The 21,997-nt window shown below is 38.0% G+C and overlaps 1 protein-coding gene across 1 annotated transcript in view; it reads left to right on the top strand.

Moving 5' to 3' along the window:
- The first annotated feature begins 11,577 nt into the window (after positions 1–11,577).
- The window catches only part of ZNHIT6 (zinc finger HIT-type containing 6), a 54,029-nt gene continuing 43,609 nt past the window's right edge, over positions 11,578–21,997 (top strand). Inside the window, exons 1-4 of the mRNA XM_002919388.4 lie at positions 11,578–12,473; positions 13,682–13,747; positions 13,835–13,941; positions 14,023–14,108. Of these exons, the coding sequence (XP_002919434.2) occupies positions 11,809–12,473; positions 13,682–13,747; positions 13,835–13,941; positions 14,023–14,108 (924 nt within the window). The 5' untranslated portion in view covers positions 11,578–11,808. The remainder of the gene's footprint in view (positions 12,474–13,681; positions 13,748–13,834; positions 13,942–14,022; positions 14,109–21,997) is intronic.

Below are 21,997 nucleotides of genomic sequence, written 5' to 3'. Positions count from 1 at the left end.
TATTTGATGACTACAATAAACAAAAAGAGGGAATGCTGCTCGTGGCACAGAAGTGACCTGAGCAGTAGAAACATGGTGTTCAGCAGCAGGCACTGTGACAGACCTCATTTTCTGACCAATATGTTAAGTTTGGCCCTCCGATACAAGAATAGCAGCTTTTACAGTTTCAGAAACAAGTGTAAGCTAACCCGTCAATGTAATGTGCTCTGCCCTATTCAAGCACAACTTTTCTACCATGACCTACATAGTAATTGGCTGTGAAGGTATGACTAAGTCATTATCACCTCAGCCCGGGTACACAATTATGCAATCTGTGTGCTTTGGATTCAGCGTCCTGGTATAATCCAAAGCTAATTTAGAAAAATGGAACCTAGTGCCATAGAGCAACTAGTGGGGAATCCAAGCTATCATCTTAGCTGTACCTAGGAGTGGAATTTCAGTACTGCATAGAAGTGCAAAGTAATCCCAGTAACAATTCATTAAAAATAATTTGACTTGACAAGGTACCTAGTTTAGGACAAATTTAGAGATGAAATTCAAGAAAACTTCTCATTTCTTGAAGCAGACACTGGAAATCCAGTTTCAGGAAAAAGACATTTCTTCATGAAGGGATAAAGATCTCTCTCAACTATTAGAATATAAAAACTTTATTTGAACTTTATTGATATTACATTCAATTTTTCTCACTTGAATGTTTCAATCTGTAAAAGAGGTTAAACCATTTAACTACCAAAACAATTGCTCAGACACTATATAAGACATGCAGTTAAAATAATTTTTAATTATTCCCAAATATTTCGTACATAATTCAGTATACCATAGAAAAATACTGTATATTTTTCCAAGTCCTCCTACAATGAAAAAATAAAAAAACTTTGAACAAGACGTAATTACTAGATAATAATGAGTTTTTGTTTTAATAGTTGGAAGTGAGAAATTAAAACAATCGGACTTTTTTTAGTTTGATTTTATAACCAATATTATTGCTGCCTTCAGGGTTCAGGTGTTAAAAGAGAATAAATATTCTGGAATATTTTTCAGAAATTTTTTTCTAAAATCTTTTTAGAAATCTATTTCATGTACCTCCCTGCTACAAATAGTTAGGACTTCTGTATTAGGTCCTAGATTCTATTCCTCTAATAGTAATGACCTAAATTGTTGGATCCCTCTAAAGACTCATCAATTATGTTTGAACCTCCTGAATCATGATTTGTTTGTTTGATCCAAATAATGCTTTTGCCAATAATAGATTCAGCCAACTCTTTGGAAACAAGTGACCTGTGTTGTAATAATAGGCCCACCCAAATCACAGTATGTCATGCTCCCCTTCTAAAGAATAATCATACCTAGAGCAAATCTGTGGTTTCTTCTCTGTGTCCCAACCTCAGAACCCAAGCCGAGGAAATGAAACTGGCTCCTGATCACCTCTAGGATAAAGAAATCCAAGTTTTTCTGCAAGGCCTGTAAGGCCTTGGTGACTGGGCCTCTGATCACCTGTCAACCTGCTCACCTTCTTTTCTCGTCAGAGTCAGTGGACTCCAGCCATACCTAACTTATCTCATGTTCTCTGAACACACTATATGTTTTCATTTCTTTGCCTGGCAAGTTCTCCTGCCTTGTCCTCCTGGTCAACTCCTACTCTTTCTTCCAGTTAGCTCCTTGGGAAACCTCTCCTAACTTTTCCCACAAAGGAAAGCATGCTGCTTCCTCTTTGGATCACATTCTGTCTTCTACACTTGCTTCAGTGGGCTGTTACTGCTCTTCACATGCCTGTCTCCCTTCACTACATCGTGACCTCCCTGAAGGCAAAGTATAGATTTTAATGCTTATAATCACGTAGAATGGCACAGTGTGTGATGCAAGTAGGAGCTCCAGTCCTCCATGTCTTCATGTTTTGTAGCATATTGTTAAGTAGAGACTGTGCTCTGAGTTGGCAATTCAAATTGAGCAAAAAAGGCAATGAGCTGTGTGCTCAATGAGCTTCCTATCTAGGAGAGAAACTGATGGTTAATCAATGATAGCATTCGTGAATATATCATTACAACTTGAAACCAGTGCTCTGAAAGAAACACCCACATACACACAAACTCTGACCTAGGCTGGATCAGAGGGAGGAGGAGTGCCTAAAAAATGCTTCCATAGGAAAATAGAGCCTACTTCCATCTGAAGGATGAGTAATGAGTCATGAGGCTGAAGAGAAGATATGAGGGATCTTTGCAAGGCCATGATAAGGATTTGCTTCTTTATCCTAAGAGCAGCAATTAGACATTGAAGGGTTTTAAGGAGATAGCTGACATCATCAGTCTTGTGATTTGCAAAGATGCTCAGGCTACAATTTGAAGAATGAAGAGACAAATATTTATTGACTGAATTAACAAATGAAGTACCACACCTACTGATTCTTGAGTATTTCTATTATCTAAATCTCAGCTAATTGGAGTTTGAATTCTAATAATCTCTTCTAGCGCAGCACTGCCCAATAGAAATACATAAGCCACATATGTAATTTAAGATCTTCTAGTAGCCACATTAAAAAAAAACAGGTGAAATTAATTTTAATAATGTACAACCTAATATATCTAAAATATTTTCATTTCAACATGTGATCAATATAAAAATGTTATTAATGAGATATTTTACACTCTTTTTTTTATGTGCTGAATCTTTGAAAGCTAGTGTACATTTTATATTTACAGCACATCTCAGTTTGGATAACCACATTCCAAGTGCTCAGTAGCCATTGTGGCTACCATCTTGGACTCTGTAATTGTAATGCCTTCACCCAGGGATTTGCAAACCTGCTTATACATCATAAGTACACACAGAGACACTTGTTAAAAGATTTTCCAGTAGCTCTCTCTATTTTAAGTACCTCTACAGAAAGATCGAGAAATCTTATCAAGCACACCAGGTGATGCTGATACAACAGTCCATGGACAAGTATATGGGAATTGCTGCATTGCCTCAAAGTTGCGAATGTAATGAAACCTTTGTGGATATAATAAAACAGCTTGCATCCTGGAAAAATTTGAGCAATATCATGGGAAGCCCAGTAGGAAGGATGTTTAGGACACCTCTGAAACCATTTCAGAAAGTTACTATCATCCTTATTTTTGAAGAGCAATATGGAGAATCCAGTTCCTGAAGAAGACAGACAATTAATAACACTATTATTTCTTGGAGTTCCCAAGTCTAATCCTAAAGATGTCATATAAATGAGAGGGTGCTAATGGAGCTCGAGCCTCTTCAGAAAAAACTGAGAAGCCTGTAGAAGATGAAAGGGAGTCAGGGCCCATTGTGGTGGGGAAAGGAAGGCTTAGAGTCCTACATGGACACTGATGGAGGCAAGGGGTAAAATGGAGGGATAGTATCTCTGGTTCTGCCCTTGTCTACCCGCATTACCCTGGGTGGATCACAGCCCACCCTAACTCAAAGGCCAACAGCAGGGCTAGCCCGACACCTGCCCATGGAGGTGGGATAACATCAGGGAAGCTGATAACTATACATACAGGTTGGCTGGCAACAGTTCTCTTCCTTCTACCCTGGGGTCGGGGTGATACCACAGAATATGGTAGTTCTTGAAAGGGATGGCAAATGCATATGGGGCATGTTCTCCTCATGAAAGGCCCAAGTGGTTCTAGTGGAGCCCTGACTATAACATCAGAATCTTTCCACCTTAAGACTCAGACACTCTCTTCCTTACCAGCCACCTTGGAAAAAAAAAAAATCAGAAGAATCACAATCCAAGTCTCAGGCTTTTGATCCTCCCTTTCAAGTATAAATTACAGCTGAAGTTGCTGATATTCCCAGGTGAATATGAGATCACAGGGGAAAATATTACAGCATCTGAAGAATGTAATTCCATAAAAGAACTTTCTTAGAAAACTGGACAATTTGTACTAGTGGAGCAAAATTGATGGGTTTTTTAAGAAATGAGAAATGTTACATGAGTAAAAGAAATATCTCCAAAGCGATAAGGGAAAATATTAGCAATATGAAGCAAAAAGAAGCTGGAGAAACTGGTTATGAAAAATACAGTGATTGAAATGAACTTAGTGGATGGGTTGACTAAGATTGGATACCATCAAATAACAAATGAGCAAAGTAGAAATTAGTTAGAGAACTCCTCTAAAAGGCATAAAGAACCCTGATAACCAAACCCGATGACATTACAAGAAAAGAGAGCTACAGACAAACATACTTCATAAACATATATGAAATCTCTAAACAAAATATTAGCTAATCGAATCCAGCTATATATAATATATATAATAAAAAATGAATTTAGTAAGGTTGCAAGATACAAAATCAATATAAAAAAATCAATTGCATCATTATAGGCTAGTGATGGAAGATCCAAAAATGAAATTAAATAATTCCTTTCAAAATCACATCAGAAAGAATAAAATACTGGGGTGTCTGGCTAGCTCAGGCAATAGAGCATGGGGCTCTTGATCTTGGGGTCATGAGTTCAAGCCCAACATTGGGTGTAGAGCTTACCTAATAAAAAGAATAAAATACTGAGGAATACATTAAGCAAAAGACATGCAAAATCTTGTACACTGAAAACTACACAACATTGTTAAGTGAAATTAAAGACAATCTAAATTAATGAGTGACATTCCATTTTCATGGATTGTAAGACATACTATTAAGATGCTAATTCTCTTCCACTGATCTATAGATTCCACCCTATCCCTGTCAAAATCCCAGCAAGCTCTTAATGAAGAAATAGATAAACTAATCCTAAAATTTATATGGACATGCAAAAGACCTAGAATAGCCAATACAATTTTTAAAAAATTTCTTGAGTATAGCTGACACACAATATTACATTAGATTCAGGTGTACAACATAGTGATTCAACATCTCTATCTGTTATGCTATGATGACCAACACAATTTTGAAAAAGGACCAATGGAGGAGGACTAATCACCCAGTTTGAAAACTTACTATAAAATTACAGTCGTCGAGAAAATGGTGCAAAGATAAACATATAAATCAATAGAACAGAAAGTCCAGAAATAAACCCTCATATTTGTGATCACTTCATTTTTTACAAAATATCAAGGCAATTCAAGGGAGAAGGGTGGTCTTTTCAACAAATGTGCTTGGATAAGAAGAGATCCATATGCGAAAAATAAATCATTAATTTGCACTATAAAAATCTCACCATGGATCATGGATCTAAATATAAGAACTTAAACTATAAAACTTCTAGAAAATATAGGAGAAAATCTTTGGGACATTAGGCTAGTCAAAAATTTATTAGTGTGACAAAAAAGCAGAATTCATTTAAAAAATTCATTAACTGAACTTAACTGAAATATGAAACTTTTGCTCTTTAAAAAGCATGATTAGGAAAATTTAAAACAAGCCACATAGTGGGAGAATATATTTGAAAACCATACATGGACTTGGTATTAATTATCTATTGCTGTGTAGCAACTGCCCTGAAACTTAGAAGTTTAATACAATAAATATTTATTATGTCACACAATTTTTGAATATGAGAAATCTGAGTACAACTGTTGGACGGAGCTGCAGCCCTGCCAAGACTTGACTAGGACTAGAGACTCTGCTCCCAAGCTCACTCACATGGCTGTTGACAGGCCTCAGTTCCTTGCTGTTCGTTGCCCAGTGTATTAGTTTGTTAGGGCTGCTATAAGAAAATAGGTCAAATGTGTGGCTTAAATAACAGAAACTTACTTTCTAACAGATCTGCAGGCCAGAAGTCCAAAATCAAGTGTTGACAGGTTTCGTTTCTTCTGAGGCTTCTCTCTTTGGCTTGAAGATGACCTCCTCCTTGCTGTGTCTCCACATGGTCTTTTCTCTGTGTGCACACATCCCTGATCTCTATTTGCATCCAAATATCCCCTTCTAGAAGTACACCAGTCAGACTGAATTAGGATCCACCTGAATGGACTCATTTTAACTTAATCACCTTTTAAAGGCCCTACCTCCAAATACAGCCACATTTGAGGGTACTAGGGATTAGGGTTTCAACATGTGGATTCTGGAGGGACACAGTTCAGCCTTATAATACAGAGTTCAGCTTCCTACTACATGAGCCTTCCTGGTAGAGCAACTCAGGAACATGCATCTGCTTCCCTCATAGTAAGTGATCTGGGGGAGAGAGTAAGAGAACAATTGCCTGAAACAGAAACCACAGCCATTTTTCAAACCTAATCTCAGGAGGAACACAGTATACTTCTGTGCACTATCAGTAACTCAGGCCAATCCTGGATAATTTGGGAAAGTTTTCATACATTGGCATGAATAGCAGGACGTGGAGATCATTAAGGAACATCCTGATGGCTACCTACAGAAGATTTTTACCTATAATATATGAAGAACTACTACAATTTGATAATAAAAAACAAATGACTCAATTAAAAGTAGGCAAAAGATTTTAATATATCACTAATCCAGATAGATAACTGGCCAGTAAACACATGAAAAAGTGCTCAACATCATTAGTCATTAAAGAAATGCAAATTAAATTCGTAGTGAGATACCACTACCTATCCATAATCAAAAAGACTGACAATAAATACCAACTATTGGCAAGGATGTAGAAAAACTGGAACCCTCATACATTGCCAGTGCAAATGTAAAATGGTATAGCTACTTTGGAAAACAATTTGGCCATTTCTTAAAAATTAAATATACACTTGCCGTATGGTCCAGGAATTCCACTCCTAGGTATCTACTCAAGAGAAATGAGAATATATATATATATATATATATATATATATACTAAGACTTATGTGGGGATGTGGAAGCAGAATTTTTCATAATACCAAACCTAGAAACAATCCAAATGCCCATCAACTGATGAATGAGCAAATGTGATATATCCATACAATGGAATATTATTCAGCAATAAAAAAGAATAAACTACTGAGACATACTACAACGTGGATGAACCTCAAAAACTTTATACTAAATGAAAGAGGCCAGACTCAAAAGACCACACATTGTATTATTTCATGTGAAACTTCCAGGAAGGGCAAGTCTATAGGAATGGAAAGTGGGTCAATGGTTGGCTGGGGCTGGGGATGGGAACAAGGATTGACTGCAAACTGGAACAAGGGTATTGGGCGGGGGTGGTAGAAATGTTCTAAAACTGGATTTTGGTGATGGTTGCACAAATACAAAATTTCAAGTTTAAATTTTTGAATTGTATGTTTATTATAGGTGTATTTTATTTTATGTGAATTACACCTCAATGATGCTATTAAAAAGATGCATACAATAAAACAATTCTACGTATTTCACAAAGACATATATATATATAAGGAGCCATATTAAATGTATAAGAGTGAGGGGGAAGGTAATGATAGTTGGAGATGTACAAACAGCAAAAATATTAAGGAGAGGGTTGTTGCACATGAGAAGAATGTGCCAAGAACTGGGAAACGTGATTATCTCAACTTTGTCCTTCATGATCCGAAAGAGAAAACAATTAAGCAAGCTATCATCAGCAGGACTTTCAAAATTACTGGTAGAATAAGGAAAATAAAACTTATATTTGTAGAATGCTTTACTGTTTACAAAGCTCTTTTACATACATTTTCTCATTTAATTCTCAAAATAGTTCTGTGAAATACGTATAACTGTCTCCATTTACAGATAGATTCACTGAGACTCAGAGTGGTCACTTAGCTACTGGCAAAGGAGATTTAGACTCAGTGCTTTTCCCTACCTCCCTTACTTGGCTGATCCAATCAGATTCTTTCCCCCAGACATTTGGAATTAGACAATAATGAGTCTCCATGATTATATAAGCACTGAGGATACCTAAACCTCGGAATTGTGAAATGGCAGTATTTTCTGACAAGGTACATAGAGAATAGAGACAACTTGCCTACAAAGAAAGTAGAGTGAAGCCAATTCAATGACAAGAGGCCATGTGGCTACAGAGGAACACATTCACTCTGTGGTAGCCACGGAGATGTGCCACCCAGATCTTCTTCAAAGAAGGACTTGCTACCTAGCCACAAAGAGCAGTCCAGCTGTCAGCTCCAGCTGCAGAGAGCCCTCTTGCCCAAGATCATGCCCTTTTCTGGGGCAGCCTGTATCAGATGACCCAGGGGGGCCAGATATAAAGTATGAGGCGTTCTGCCTGAAGTGAGACACTCTAAAGACAAATGCTTTCTCTGAGCTACCTGTCAGGTTGGCCAAGGCTTGTCAGACCTGTATCACAATTTAAATGCTTTCTCTGGCCAATCCTGCTTCTTCTCCTTTCTCTTCACAGGTACTGATCCCTAACAACTCTTATCAGCATCTGTTTCTGAAAAGCCCAACCTGCAACACATTACAACACACACGCATACACAATAAAATTCAAACTTCCAGGCCTTCTGGTTCCTGGCTCCTGCTTCAGGAATTTCAGATGAAATTCCGCTTCCTGGCCTTTATCTTAAACTAACTCAAGTGCAAACAAAGGGCTTTGTCCAGAATGTTAATTTTCTGTTTCAGCCATTTGATCTTGAGCAAATCATTTTATTTCTCTGGGTCTTTGTTTTCTTACCTGTCTATTGAAGGGTCAGGAAAGGCCCTTCATTCTATAGTCAAGCAGACAGTTGACTACACAAAGTGTCTGCTGAGCCGCTGAAATGATTTAGCCATCCCTAGGATGCATCTTTTCATGGCTTTTCAGTAGCAGCTAAGATGCTTTCCTAGAAGCACTTCTAGGTTTCTGGCTGTTAAAATGAACTCAACTATGATTTTGGCAAAGGGCCAGTTCCTAAAGTGGTTAGCCGAGCTGCAAGGTGATGCCTGCTGCAGAGGCAGGAGACAGAAATGATAGGCACAATCCTATAGTGACGGAGCTGGGCTTGTCCCACTGCTCCACTGAGGTGGAAAGGGGGGAGGGGAGGAGTTTGAGGTACTGGATAAGAATTCAGTTAACAGTTCCACTTAACTTCTGCCTCCCTTTCTTTGTCCTTGTCCTATCTCCATACTTGCATACAATGCCGTGCTCTATACTCCAACAACCCAAAGTTCCCTCCTTCAGGACCACTCAAGCCTCCATTTGCCTTCAAAACTACCATTCAACAATACCGCTAAAACCTCCAGTATCACCCCTACAGTCCCACAGTGTGGATTGTTTAACTTAGGTAAATGATTAGCTGTGACGCCATCAAGGAGCCTTACTGGTTTAACGATTTTTCCTCCAGTGACTGTTAAAAAAACACACAGATTACAAGAACAAATGTAGGGAAATGACAGAAGTTTTAAAATCTTACAGAGTCTTTATGCTTCTGGTGTCTGATCTGTAGTTCCAGGACTTTTCCCTTTCTTAAATGGAAATCCAGATGGTTTTATTCTCTTGAGGATCAACACTCCCTCTTGTTGCACCCATCTCACAAATCTTGCCTTTAGCAAAAACCACATGGATTCTTTCTATCATTTAGCCCCTTTCCCCAGTGTAAGTATGTGATCTGGCCTGAAAATCCAATCAGGCTTTCTTTGACTCCATGGGCAGTAACACCACTAAGTACCTCCAACAGAAGCTTCTTTCTCACAAGGTAAGAAGATTGAACTAAACTCTCCCAATATACTTCAGTGCTCCTTCCAGCACTACTTAATCCGTGGTGCCCCAACCAGGTTTCGAAATTTTCTTCCTCCCTTGCCTGTTCACCCATTCAAAATTCCCATTCCTTGACCAACTTGCAAATGAGTGGTAACAGTTTAATGCCGAGTTAATACAAAGCAGCCTACAGCTGAGAAACCATTTCTTTGAAGTCTCCTTTACGCAGCAAGAAAAATATATGTCCTATGAAGTCTCCTCACACAGTGAGAAAAATACCTCGCAGACACGATGTGAAGATTAGGTGAAAGTGCCTAGTGACCAGTGTGTAATAATAATAATTTTTAAAAGTAACTGAAATAGATAAAAGATTGGTTTTTGCTAAGAGACAGCCCACGGAATGGGAGAATATATTTGCAAAGGACACCACAGATAAAGGACTGGTATCCAAGATCTACAAAGAACTTCTCAAACTCAATACACGAGAAACAAATAAACAAATCATAAAATGGGCAGAAGATATGAACAGACACTTTTCCAATGAAGACATACAAATGGCTAACAGACACATGAAAAAATGTTCAAAATCATTAGCCATCAGGGAAATTCAAATCAAAACCACACTGAGATACCACCTTACGCCAGTTAGAATGGCAAAGATAGACAAGGCAAGAAACAACAATTGTTGGAGAGGATGTGGAGAAAGGGGATCCCTCCTACATTGTTGGTGGGAATGCAAGTTGGTACAGCCACTCTGGAAAACAGTGTGGAGGTCCCTTAAAAAGTTAAAAATTGAACTACCCTATGACCCAGCCATTGCACTACTGGGTGTTTACCCCAAAGATACAGACGTAGTAAAGAGAAGGGCCATATGCACCCCAATGTTCATAGCTGCATTGTCCACAATAGCCAAATCATGGAAGGAGCCGAGATGCCCTTCAACAGATGACTGGATTAAGAAGCTGTGGTCCATATATACAATGGAATATTACTCAGCTATCAGAAAGAACGAATTCTCAACATTTGCTGCAACATGGACGGCACTGGAGGAGATAATGCTAAGTGAAATAAGTCAAGCAGAGAAAGACAATTATCATATGATTTCTCTCATCTATGGAACATAAGAACTAGGATGATCGGTAGGGGAAGAAAGGGATAAAGAAAAGGGGGGTAATCAGAAGGGGGAATGAAACATGAGAGACTATGGACTGTGAGAGGCAAACTGAAGACTTCAGAGGGGAGGGGGTGGGGGAATGGGATAGACTGGTGATGGGTAGTAAGGAGGGCACGTATTGCATGGTGCACTGGGTGTTATACGCAACTAATGAAGCATCAAACTTTACATCGGAATCTGGGGATGCACTGTATGGTGATTAACATAATATAATAAAATAAAATTAATAAAAAAAAAAGATTGGTTTTTGTTTTTTGCATTTTTGTGTGTATTTTTTGGATCTTCTATTTCTGGGGATTGAACTTTTGGCCCAGTCTTTAGGGATACACACACACACTTTCTTAGAGAGAATCCTGTAGGATGCTGGGAATGGGAAACTGGCTGCTGTGGGCTGTTACTGATGGAACTAAAAGAATAAAAACTAATTCCCTCTTTCCTATCTGAAACCTCTCAGGATTCCCTGTAACAATAGCCACCATATATGAGCTTATTTCAGTAACTAGTGGCTTATTTCCATGCACGATTCCATTTAATCTTCACAATAACACTTAACACCATTGTCTCTAGTGCATAGGTGAAGAATGAAGCTTGCCGAGGCGTAGCATCAAGTGTTTCTTCCATTTTCATACAAGATTAATCGTTAATACTGACCAAGGTGGGTCTTAACCATTCCAAAACTGTCTGGGATTTGCTTCTCTTTGCTCCGCTCCGCAGCTCCACTTTTCACAGAGGACGGCCCCGCACAGATGGGGGGCGGGGAAGGCCGGCGGAGGTTGCCTCCCCGGGGGAAGGGTTTGGCGAAGCCCCGCCCCGGAAGTGGGTTCACAGGGGCGTGGCTTCACGCCGATTCTCTCAGAGTCTCGGGGCCGGACTGCCGCAGAGCCGTAAAGGGCTCTAGGAGTCGTGAGGTGGCGAGGCGCGGAAGTGTTGCTTTACGACGATTTGAAGGGAAGGAGCAGGCCGGCGTTGGCTACTTGCGACTCTCGGCACCACACGTGGGCGAGTGTCGGTGTTACGTCCCAGAATTCGTTCCTTTTGGCGTGGACAAGCCACACTGAAGGACAGAGTGGCAGCGGAGGCCAGGGGTCGTGAGCTGATGGATATTGCTGTTGAAAATGAAGGGACATTGGGAGGAGGTCTGCAGAGTGGAGCTGAGGGGGCGCGGCTGAGGCTCGACTCTGGTAGGGAGAGAGTCGGGGGCACAGCAGGGACGGACGCTGGCAGCGTAGAAGTGGGGAATGGACTGGCAGGAATGGAGAAGACAGATGATAGAGAAGGAAGTGGACAAAAGGCAGATGAGATGCGAGTGGACCTAACGGTTGTGAAACAAGAAGTTATGGACTGGTCGGAAATGGAAGACGGGATGCTGGATGGCCGGTGGGTAAAGCAGGAGATGGAGGATGGGCCTGAGGTGAAAGAGGAGAAACCAGGCACTTTGGAGGTGAAGCAGGAGATGGGAAGTAGTTTTGTGGTAAAAGAAGAGAAAGTGGATGAAGCAGAGGTAAAAGAAGAGAAAGTGAATGTGAAGGAAGAGTTAATGGACTGGCTAGATGTGAAGGAAGAGAAGAAGGATAACTTGGAGGTAAAAGAGGAGGTGTTTGTTGCTCAGAACATAAAAAAGGAGGAAATGATGGATGAAGTTTGTGTTAAAGAAGAGAAGTATTTCCCAAAGGAAGAAGTGATGGATGATGATACAAAGGTGAAAGAAGAGCCTCAGATAAATCCCCCAGTGGGTTTCAAACGGAAACTGGCCATGTCAAGGTAGGACAGGGAGAAATTCACTGAGGGAATAAAGCTGTGGAGTCCTCTGTTGTCTGGATTGAAGGAAATGTAGCAGCCGGGTGTGGAATAATGAAGAATAAATGCAAACTTGGGTCCCTGGAACCTGCATGTTTGTGGTGGAGGGAGGGGGTTATTGGGAGGGAAGGATTTTGTCAAAGGACAACAAATTCAGTAAAAATGTGTCAGGCTGTTAGTGGCCAGTGGACAATGGCCAAGTACGGAAGTGATAATTCTGGGGACCAGAAAACCCTTGACCAGATTCTGGTTTGACTTAATATGCTCTTGACTCAGTATTCTTTAAAAGAGGATAGACGTAAGGAAAAGTCTAATAAAATTAACAGCGACTACATGGATTAAGTTAAAATTAGACAAAAATGCACTTGATGTCACCCATTCTCTGTGGATAGTGTGAACCTTTATTGCTTTACATTTAATTTCTTTATAGTGTATGATCATGTGACAGCATAGGAAATAAAAGAGTGGTAAGAATCTTGGGACTCTTACTGTCTAGAACACAGTGGGACAAATAGAAATGACTGTAGTTTGGTTGTCAGTATCCCAAGATCTTAGAAGAACAATTGGAGATAGATGATGGGTAATAGCATTTCTGGATTATTTTAATGCTCATTTTAGGTTGGGTGTGGAGATGAGGAGAAAAGATGCAGCTGAAACTCTGTAAATTTGACTTGGTCTCATATTCTTTTTGTGGTATATGTGTGTTTAAGGTAAGTAAATTCATGGATTGATTGGACTTCTGGTTATATGCACGCGTGCGTGCGTGCACGCAAGCGCACGCATACACACACACACACACACACAATCTTTAACAGACTGCCAGGGATTACAGGTTAAAATGTTAATGAATAATCTCATTTTCTGATTGCAGTAGAAAAAGAAGTCAAAAGTAAGATTTTTTTTCAATTTAATACATGTTTCCGTGAATTATGTAGTACTAACAATGTTGTAAATGTAGTTGTCATTTGGAGATAGTTTTCTAGAGGAGAATTTTCTAAGGATGTTTGAGAGCTATCAAATATTTTATCAGAGTTACTTATATATACTTTATTCACTGACTACGTGTCTATAGATTGTGGTGAGTAATCGACTCAGCATTAAAAATTTATAAATCAATAAATAGAATTAATATTTGATAACTTATTTATTGAGTTTCTTGTGGGTTTTTGTAGGTGTGAAACTTGTGGTACAGAAGAAGCAAAGTACAAATGTCCACGTTGTATGCGATATTCCTGCAGGTATGTATGTAATTTCCTACCTTACTACCTCTTCCTGTACCCTTCTTACCTCAGAGTATGAAAGTACCACCTCATTTGTCTCTTCAGTTTGCCCTGTGTAAAGAAACACAAAGCAGAACTGACCTGTAATGGAGTTCGAGATAAGACTGCATATGTTTCTATACAACAGTTTACTGAAATGAATCTCCTAAGTGGTAAGTCATCTTATGCATAGCAGATTAATGCTTCATGGCCATTGGCATATGTCATTTATTTTTCTGTTTTGAAATTTTTAGATTATCGGTTTTTGGAAGATGTGGCAAGAACAGCAGACCACATTTCTAGAGATGCTTTCTTAAAAAGACCAATAAGCAATAAACGTGTAAGTATTTCTTTTCATCTCTTCCAGTTAAAATTCTTTTAGTCAGTTAGATCCATTTTTTTCACCTACTATTAAGTGGCTATTGTGAATCAGAGCTATTCCAGTTACCAGGGATACATCAGTGACCAAAACAAAGTTCTTTCCGTCCTGGAGCTTGTATTGTGTGGGGAAAGACAGGAGATGAGTAGAGGAACATATTATTTCATATAGAGTTAAGGACACGTAGAAAATAAAGCACAGGATATAAAAGAAAATGAAAATGGTGTTTGTTGGGAGGAGGTCATGAGTATTTTCAATATGGTAGTCAGGAGAAGCTTCTTTGAGAGATGACATTTAAGCAGTGATCTGAATGATGAGGAAGAGGCAACAGTGTGAACCTTTGGAGGAAGACTATTCCAGGTAGTGACAAAAGCACAAGTAAGACTGAGGAGTGAGGTTGGTGTGTTTGAGGATTAAAATGGGGACACGGTGACTGAAGCATAGGTGAGTAAGGAGGAGAATGTAATGTTGAACATGAGGTTAGAGAAACTGGTGAGGGGTCCTAATATATTCTAAGTGAAAATAGAAGCCATGGGAGGGTTTTGGTTTTTTTGTTTTTAAAGATTTTATTTATTTGACAGAGATAGAGACAGCCAGCGAGAGAGGGAACACAAGCAGGGGGAGTGGGAGAGGAAGAAGCAGGCTCCCAGCAGAGCAGGGAGCCCGATGAGGGGCTCGATCCCATAACACCGGGATCACGCCCTGAGCCAAAGGCAGACGCTTAACCGCTGTGCCACCCAGGTGCCCCCATGGGAGGGTTTTGAGCACGTTTGCTTTTTGAAAGATCACTCTTGCTGCTTTCTGCAAAATGAGCTTTCACATACATATCTGAAAGAAAAATTATCATGCATCAGCATGTTTTTCTCAAGCTTAATTAAGCATTATTAAGATTTCTGCTTAAGGGGCGCCTGGGTGGCACAGCGGTTAAGCGTCTGCCTTCGGCTCAGGGCGTGATCCCGGCGTTATGGGATCGAGCCCCACATCAGGCTCCTCCGCTATGAGCCTGCTTCTCCCTCTCCCACTCCCCCTGCTTGTGTTGCCTCTCTCGCTGGCTGTCTCTATCTCTGTCAAATAAATAAATAAAAAATCTTTAAAAAAAAAAAAGATTTCTGCTTAAAAGACAAATTACTTTTTAATTTTTTTGTTTTTATCATAAAGAATTGCATGCATATTAAAAAAGCATAAAATACAAATACACCGTTTAATGAATAATTATAAGTGAACATCCAGTGGACCACTCAGGTCCAGAATTAGAACATTACCAACTTCTCAAAAATTCCCTGCCATTCCCTTGTGCCATTCCTTGATCCATTTTTTCTTCTGAACAGTTTTGTAGTTTAGGACCATATCATTCATTTATCTATTCGGTTGTTCATGGATTCTGAGTTTTCTATTATAACATGGACTCCAGGTTTTTTGTAATAACAACAACAACAACAAAAACCTTAACAGCATTGCAGTGACCACTTTTGTTTATGAATTGTGGTTTGTGTACACACATTTTTTTTCTAGGGTTTATACCTGGGAATGGAATTACTCTTTTGTGGAGTGTGCACGTATTCAGTTTTACTAGATGTAACCAAAACATTTTCCAAAGTGGTTATACCAGTTTAGACTCCCAATATTGTGTGTACCTTTTGTCACATCCTCTCCAATACTTGATTTGATCAGAGTTTTAAAATTTTTTGTCAATTTGATGGCTTTGTAATTTTATTGGGGTTTTTAATGTGCAGTTTTCTGATTTCCAGTGAGATTGAGCATCTTTCAAATATTTTACTGGCCATTTGGATTTCATTCTGTAGAATGCCTGGTCAAGTCTCTTGCTCATCTTTTTTTTGGTCAACTTTCTTTTTCTTACTGGTTTGTAGGAATTCCTTGTATTTCTTGGATGCCTGTTGGTAGTTGGTTGTACATGTTATAAATACTTTTCCATTCTGTGGCTTGTTTTTCATTATCGTGTCTTTGCTGAGCAGATGTTCTTAATCTTAATGTAGTCGAATTTATCATGTTTCCTTTATAATTAGTAGTTCTAAATGTTTATTAAAAAAAACTCTTTCCTACTTTGAAGTTATGAAGCTGTTCTCCCAGAGTTATTTTCTATAAGCTTTATAGTGTTGCATCTCATAGTTATGTTTGTAAACTACCTGGGATTAATTTTTGTGTATCATCTGAAGCGGAGATCCCATTTAATTTTCCATATGGAAAATCCACTTTCTTAGCACCATTTATGGAAAAGTTCATCCTTTCCCTACTGCTCTGCGGGACTGCCTTGTCATCTATCAAGTATCCATATATGCTTGGGTCAGTTCCTGCCCTATCTCTTCTATTCTGTTGGCCTACTTGTCTGTCCACACCAACACCACACTCTCAGTTATAGTTTTTTACTGCAACTCACTATCTCAGTGTAATTCCTCAGACTTTGTCCATTTTCTGGAGCATGGCCATACTCTAGTATGGGTATGACTCTTTGTAATTCTATACAAATATGATGAATCAGCCAATTGATTGTACAGTCTTCTTTTCCTACCTGGGAATTTTAATTGGGGTTGCATTCATTTTATAGAGTAACTTGGGTGATTGGACTTCTTTACAGCATTAAATCTTGAAATCTCTGCATTTATTTAATATTTCTAATATCTCCATAATTTTCTCTGTAGAGATCTTATATATTTTTTGTTAGATTTATTCCTAGGCACTTTAGAGGCGCCCGGGTGACTCAGTCTGTTAAGTGTCTGACTCTTGATTTCCGCTTAGGTCATGATCTCAGGGTCCTGGGATCGAGCCCCATGTCAGGCTCTGCGCTCAGCATGGAGTCTGCTTCTCCCTGTCCCTCTGCTCCTCCCCTGCTCTTTCTCTGTTTCTCTCAAATAAATAAATAAATAATTTTTAAAAGATTTTTTTACTAGGCACTTGATTTTTTCATGCTTTTTTAAATAGTATTTATTTTTAATCTCTTTGCTGGTATTTAGGAATGATATTTTTATTGTTATTTATTTTATGGCATTATAATCTGCATTTTATAGAATTAAAATCTATACTTGTACCTTATCTGTTCCTTGAGATTTTCTCTTTAAACAATTCATCCCAATTTGTTTTTATCTTTCTATCCTTTTCTTCTATTTTTCTTATTGGAATAGCTAGGACTTCCCATTCATTGTCAAGTACTAATGATGATAGTAGGTATTTATGTTGTAAGTCCCAAGTCCTCCCCTAGGTTTGATTTGCTAGATGGATTCACATGATTGAACAGAGTTATACTCATGGCTGAAATTTATTACAGTGAAAGAATGTAGAGCAAAATTAGCAAAAAGAAAAGGAGCAAAGTCTGAAGGAATCAGTTGCAAGCTTCCAAGAATCCTCTCCTGTTTGGAGTCACACAGTATACAGTTAATTCCTCTGTCACTGAGTTCTGATACCACTTATGAAGTATTGTCTACTAGGCAAGTTCATTAGAAATTCACTACCCAAGGTTTTTACTGGGGGCTGGTTGCAAAAGCATCCTCTCTCTGTCTAGCAAGTGCCAAATTCCAGACTCCCAGAAGGAAAACAAACAAAACCATGTTGTTTATGCAAACAATTCAGGCACAGTGAACCACACTTACTGTTTTAGGAAAAGTCAGTGTAGAGAACCATTTACCAATCATTTAAATTTCCAGGCACCAGCCAGGGAACGACCTTACAAGCAAAACCACCTAAAGATAACAGTCTAAGGCCTGCTATGTTAACTCTTCTGTACATCTTTGTTTTATAACTCCTGATTATAGAAGGAAAACTTCCAAGATTGTACCATGATGTTTGCTCTTAAATTTTTTCTAGATAGAATTTGATGTCTAGATTATGGAGGTTCTAGTCCTAGTTTGCTATCAGATTTTTCATGAATGGTGGTTATATTTTGTCAAATGCTTTTCCTGTATCTGATTATTTCATTTGTGTTCTTTTAATCTATAATTTTCTAATATGAGTGATCTTTTAATTGGTTTTCTATTTTAAGCTAAACTTGCATGGTATGTTATCATATCATGCTTTTTATACTCTGCAGAATTCTTTTGAATTATATGTGTGTTCACCTTATCCATGCACTCATTTTGTATTTCTCTTCATGAGTGAGATTAACCTTTAATTTTCGTTTTTGATATTCTCAGGTTTCCATATCAAAATGATTCTAGTTTCATAAAATTATTTGGGAATATTCCCATTTCATTCTTGGATGCATTCACTAATATTGGAATTGCTTCTTCCTTGGGAGTTTGGTAAAATTATTCAGGAACCAGTGAGGGCTTAGAGTTTGGGTCACTGAGGTACATAGTCTTTACTATTTGTGGGATTCTGCAGGTTTTCTGTGTTTTCTTGAGTTAGTGTTACTAGATTATATTTTTCTAAGAATTTGTCCATTTGACCTAAATTTTCAAATTTATTGGCATAAAGTTCTTCATAAACCTCTCCTTTATAGCTCTATAGGAGTTGTATTCATTTGTAATATTGGTTATTTGTGTCTTTTTTTCCTTAGCTCAGTTGCTTTTATATGTTTTTTCTATTTTGTTAATGTGTCCTCTTTGACTTTTGTTGTATTTTTTTCATGTTTAGCTTATTTGCACTGTGATCAGAGAGCATACTCTTTAAGGTCATTCCTTTAAAATATATCAGTACTTGTGTTTGTGGCCCAGTATATGGTCAGGTGTAATGTTCTTTGTTTGCTTGAAGAAAAGAATATTCTGCAGTTGCTGAATATAGTACTCCATATACCCTTTTTAGGTCAGGTTTATTAATTATGTTCAAATTGTTTATAATTACTGACTTTTTTTGTGTATGTGTTTCTTCTGTAAGTTTCAAAAAGAAGTATGTTAACATTTTCCAGTAGATAAAATCAGTTTGATTTGTTTCCCCTTGTGGTTCAATTTGTTTTGCTTTATATGTTCTAAGGCTAAATTATTAAATGCATACCTCAGGAAGTATTTCTTGGTGTATTTATCCTTTGGCATTATGAGGTGACCCTCTTTGTCTCTAGCTTTTTGTGTACTTTGACTAATGCTTATGAAGTATTACTTACATCAGTTCTTTGCTCGGTAGTTCACGGTCTGTTTTTTTCCTTACTTACGGCCTTTCTGTGTCCTTATGTTCTGGATGTAGTTGGTTTCCAGTTCTTCTTCCATCTGGTAGTCTGTAACTTTTAACTAAATCATTAAGTTCATTTACATTTTAATAAAATTATCTATATACTTGACTTTAAATGTATCACATTATTTTTGCTATTTGTACCAGGTTTTTTTTTTCATCTTCGTGTCTTTTGGCCAGTTTTTTTTTTGTTTTGTTTTTTTTTTAGTCATTTGAATTTTTCTCTATCAGTTGAGAAGTTATACACACTTTTTCTATCTTTCTGTTGTTTAAGGTAAATGTTACAAAATACATGCTTAATTTGCTAGTATCTAAAGTTAAGTAGTTCCTGAACCCTGTGCCTAAACAATGCAAAAGACCTTGGAACAGGAGTTGGCAAACTTTTTCTGTAAAGGGTCAGATAGTCAATATTTTTTCCAGGCCATATGGTTTCTGTCACAGCTACTCAGCTCGGCTGTTATATCAAGAAAGCAGTCATAAACAATATATAAACTAATGGGTGGGACTAGCTTCCAACTGAATTTATTTATAAAGATAAGTAGCAGGCAGATAACAGTTTACCAACAGTTACCTTAAATTCCATTTAACCTTAATTGAGGGAGAGAGTGTGCACAAGCAGGGGCAGGAGCAGAGGGAGAGGAAGAAGCAAACTCCTCGTTGAGTGTGGAGCTGGACACTGGACTCTATCCCAGGACCCCAAGATCATGACCTGAGCCAAAGTCAGACACTTAACCAACTGAGCCATCCAGGCACCCCTTGAGTTTATATATCCCACTTTCTTTGCTTTTTATTCCTTCTGTCATCACCTTAGATCTTACGTCTGAGAGATCACTTTTTTCCTGCTTCAAGTACATCCTTTAGAATTTCCTTTAGAGAGGGTTTGCTCTTTGCCTCCTCTTGGGTTCCTCTGTTGGGTTTTGTTTTTTTGGTTGTTGGGGTTTTTTTTTGTTTTTGTTTTTTTTAATTTCTATTTATTTGCCATTCTTCACTCTGGAATGATTTTTCTCTATGGAATTCTGGGTTTATAATTAGTGTTCTGGTGTCTTAAGGCTTCCATTGTTATTATTTCAGTCACCTGGAGTTTTAAACTGCCTTCAATATCTTTTAATCTGCCTGCATTTTTTTATCTTTGCTGTTCTGCATTTGTGCTATAATATGAAAATGCAAATTTCTTTTTTTTCATCTTAATTTGAGAATTGTTAGATTTCTTGAATCTGTGACATATCTTCCATCAGTTCTGGGAAATTTCCAGCCCATTTCTATTAAAAGATTACCTCTGCCTTCTTCCTTTCCTTTTTTCTAAAACTACCATTAAATGTGAGTTAAGCTTCTCCCCCATATTTTACCTATCCTTTAACTTCTCTGATTTTTAAAATCTTTTTTGTCTCTGTCTTTGTTCTAGTTTTATTTAGTTTTTTAAAAAATTTGCTGAGTCAGTTTTTATAGTTTCTTCACTGCACATAGTTTCAAACTGTTATATGTTTTTTAATTTTGCAGAGCTGTTCTACAGTCTGTGTATGATCCTTTTAGTGTCTGAATTTATGGGGAATTCTCAGCTCCTCTTTTTTCTCTTTTGGTTCTTGCTCACTGACCATTGTTTTCTTGCATTATTTATACTTCTTTTTATTGAGTATTGCTTTTTTTCCCTTAAATTATTTGTGAGAACTTTTTGAAGAGTAGAACGCAGGCCTTCTTTTATCTGCCAAGTATCTGGGAATATTGCAAATCTGGACCTATCTTATACCAAGTTGAAAGTTTAAGATTCCCTTGACCACACAAAGCAAGGCAGATCATTTCAAATTTCAGCAAGAACTGGCCTTTGGCCACAGCTTCTAATGAATTGTTTTTCCTTTTTCCCCTCTGTTCCAGTCATTCCAATATAAATTTCCTTGCATGTTCTGGGGACAGGGTTTATTTCTGGTTCACCCTTATCTTACTATTATTAGGCATATTATGTTACTGAGATTCATTTGAGGAGGGTTCCTAGAAGATTACGGGGTCTGAACTCTGACCCTGTTGCTGAAAGGCTGTTGAAGGGGAAAGCCTGTATTTGCCAGAATTTGCAAAAGTGGCTTCATTGCTTTGCTTACCTCTCTGAGTTTCCACTTCTCACTAAATAATAGCCTGTATTTTCCTGGTTTTGTTTTCAGTTCTTCAATGCTTTTAAGGTGATTTTAAAATATTATTTTATTACATATATTTATTTCCCCCACTATCTGTAATTCTTAGGTGTTTTCAGTGGGTGGGTTGGTCCTTATAATCATTGCTATTACTGAAACCAAAGTCCCATGAGTTATAATAGATTATTTCCCTTCTTAACAAATGATAACTGACTCTTCCTTTCCCTTGGCTTATGATTTAATTATCTAACTCTTTGCATCGCAAATTCTAGATTCTCATTCACTGAACCCAAAACTTGCGTTTATACTTTGCCATTAGAATGATAAGGAAAAAGTCTTGTGATATTACTTCCTTCACTACTCTCTGGAGTTGACTAGTTCAGCTTAACCAACCCAGATGGTCAGTGGAATTAACACATGTCAGAGCCAGATTATTCACATACCCATTTTGTATAAGTCTATAGCAGTGGTTACTTTAAGTTGGGCCTTGTACTAGGCAATGCCCTGGTTCTTCCCCTGAGTGAACTACCTGTCTAGTAATGAAAACAGACATGTATACAGCTAAGTATGGTATAAACCCTTCAGTAAAAGAAAAGGAACTGTAGAGGTAGCCCCTCT

Source organism: Ailuropoda melanoleuca, chromosome 2, assembly GCF_002007445.2.
Source record: "Ailuropoda melanoleuca isolate Jingjing chromosome 2, ASM200744v2, whole genome shotgun sequence".
Classification (NCBI taxonomy): Eukaryota; Metazoa; Chordata; class Mammalia; order Carnivora; family Ursidae; genus Ailuropoda; species Ailuropoda melanoleuca.
Note: the sequence above shows the minus strand (reverse complement) of the source record. Positions and strands in the feature narration are given on the sequence as shown.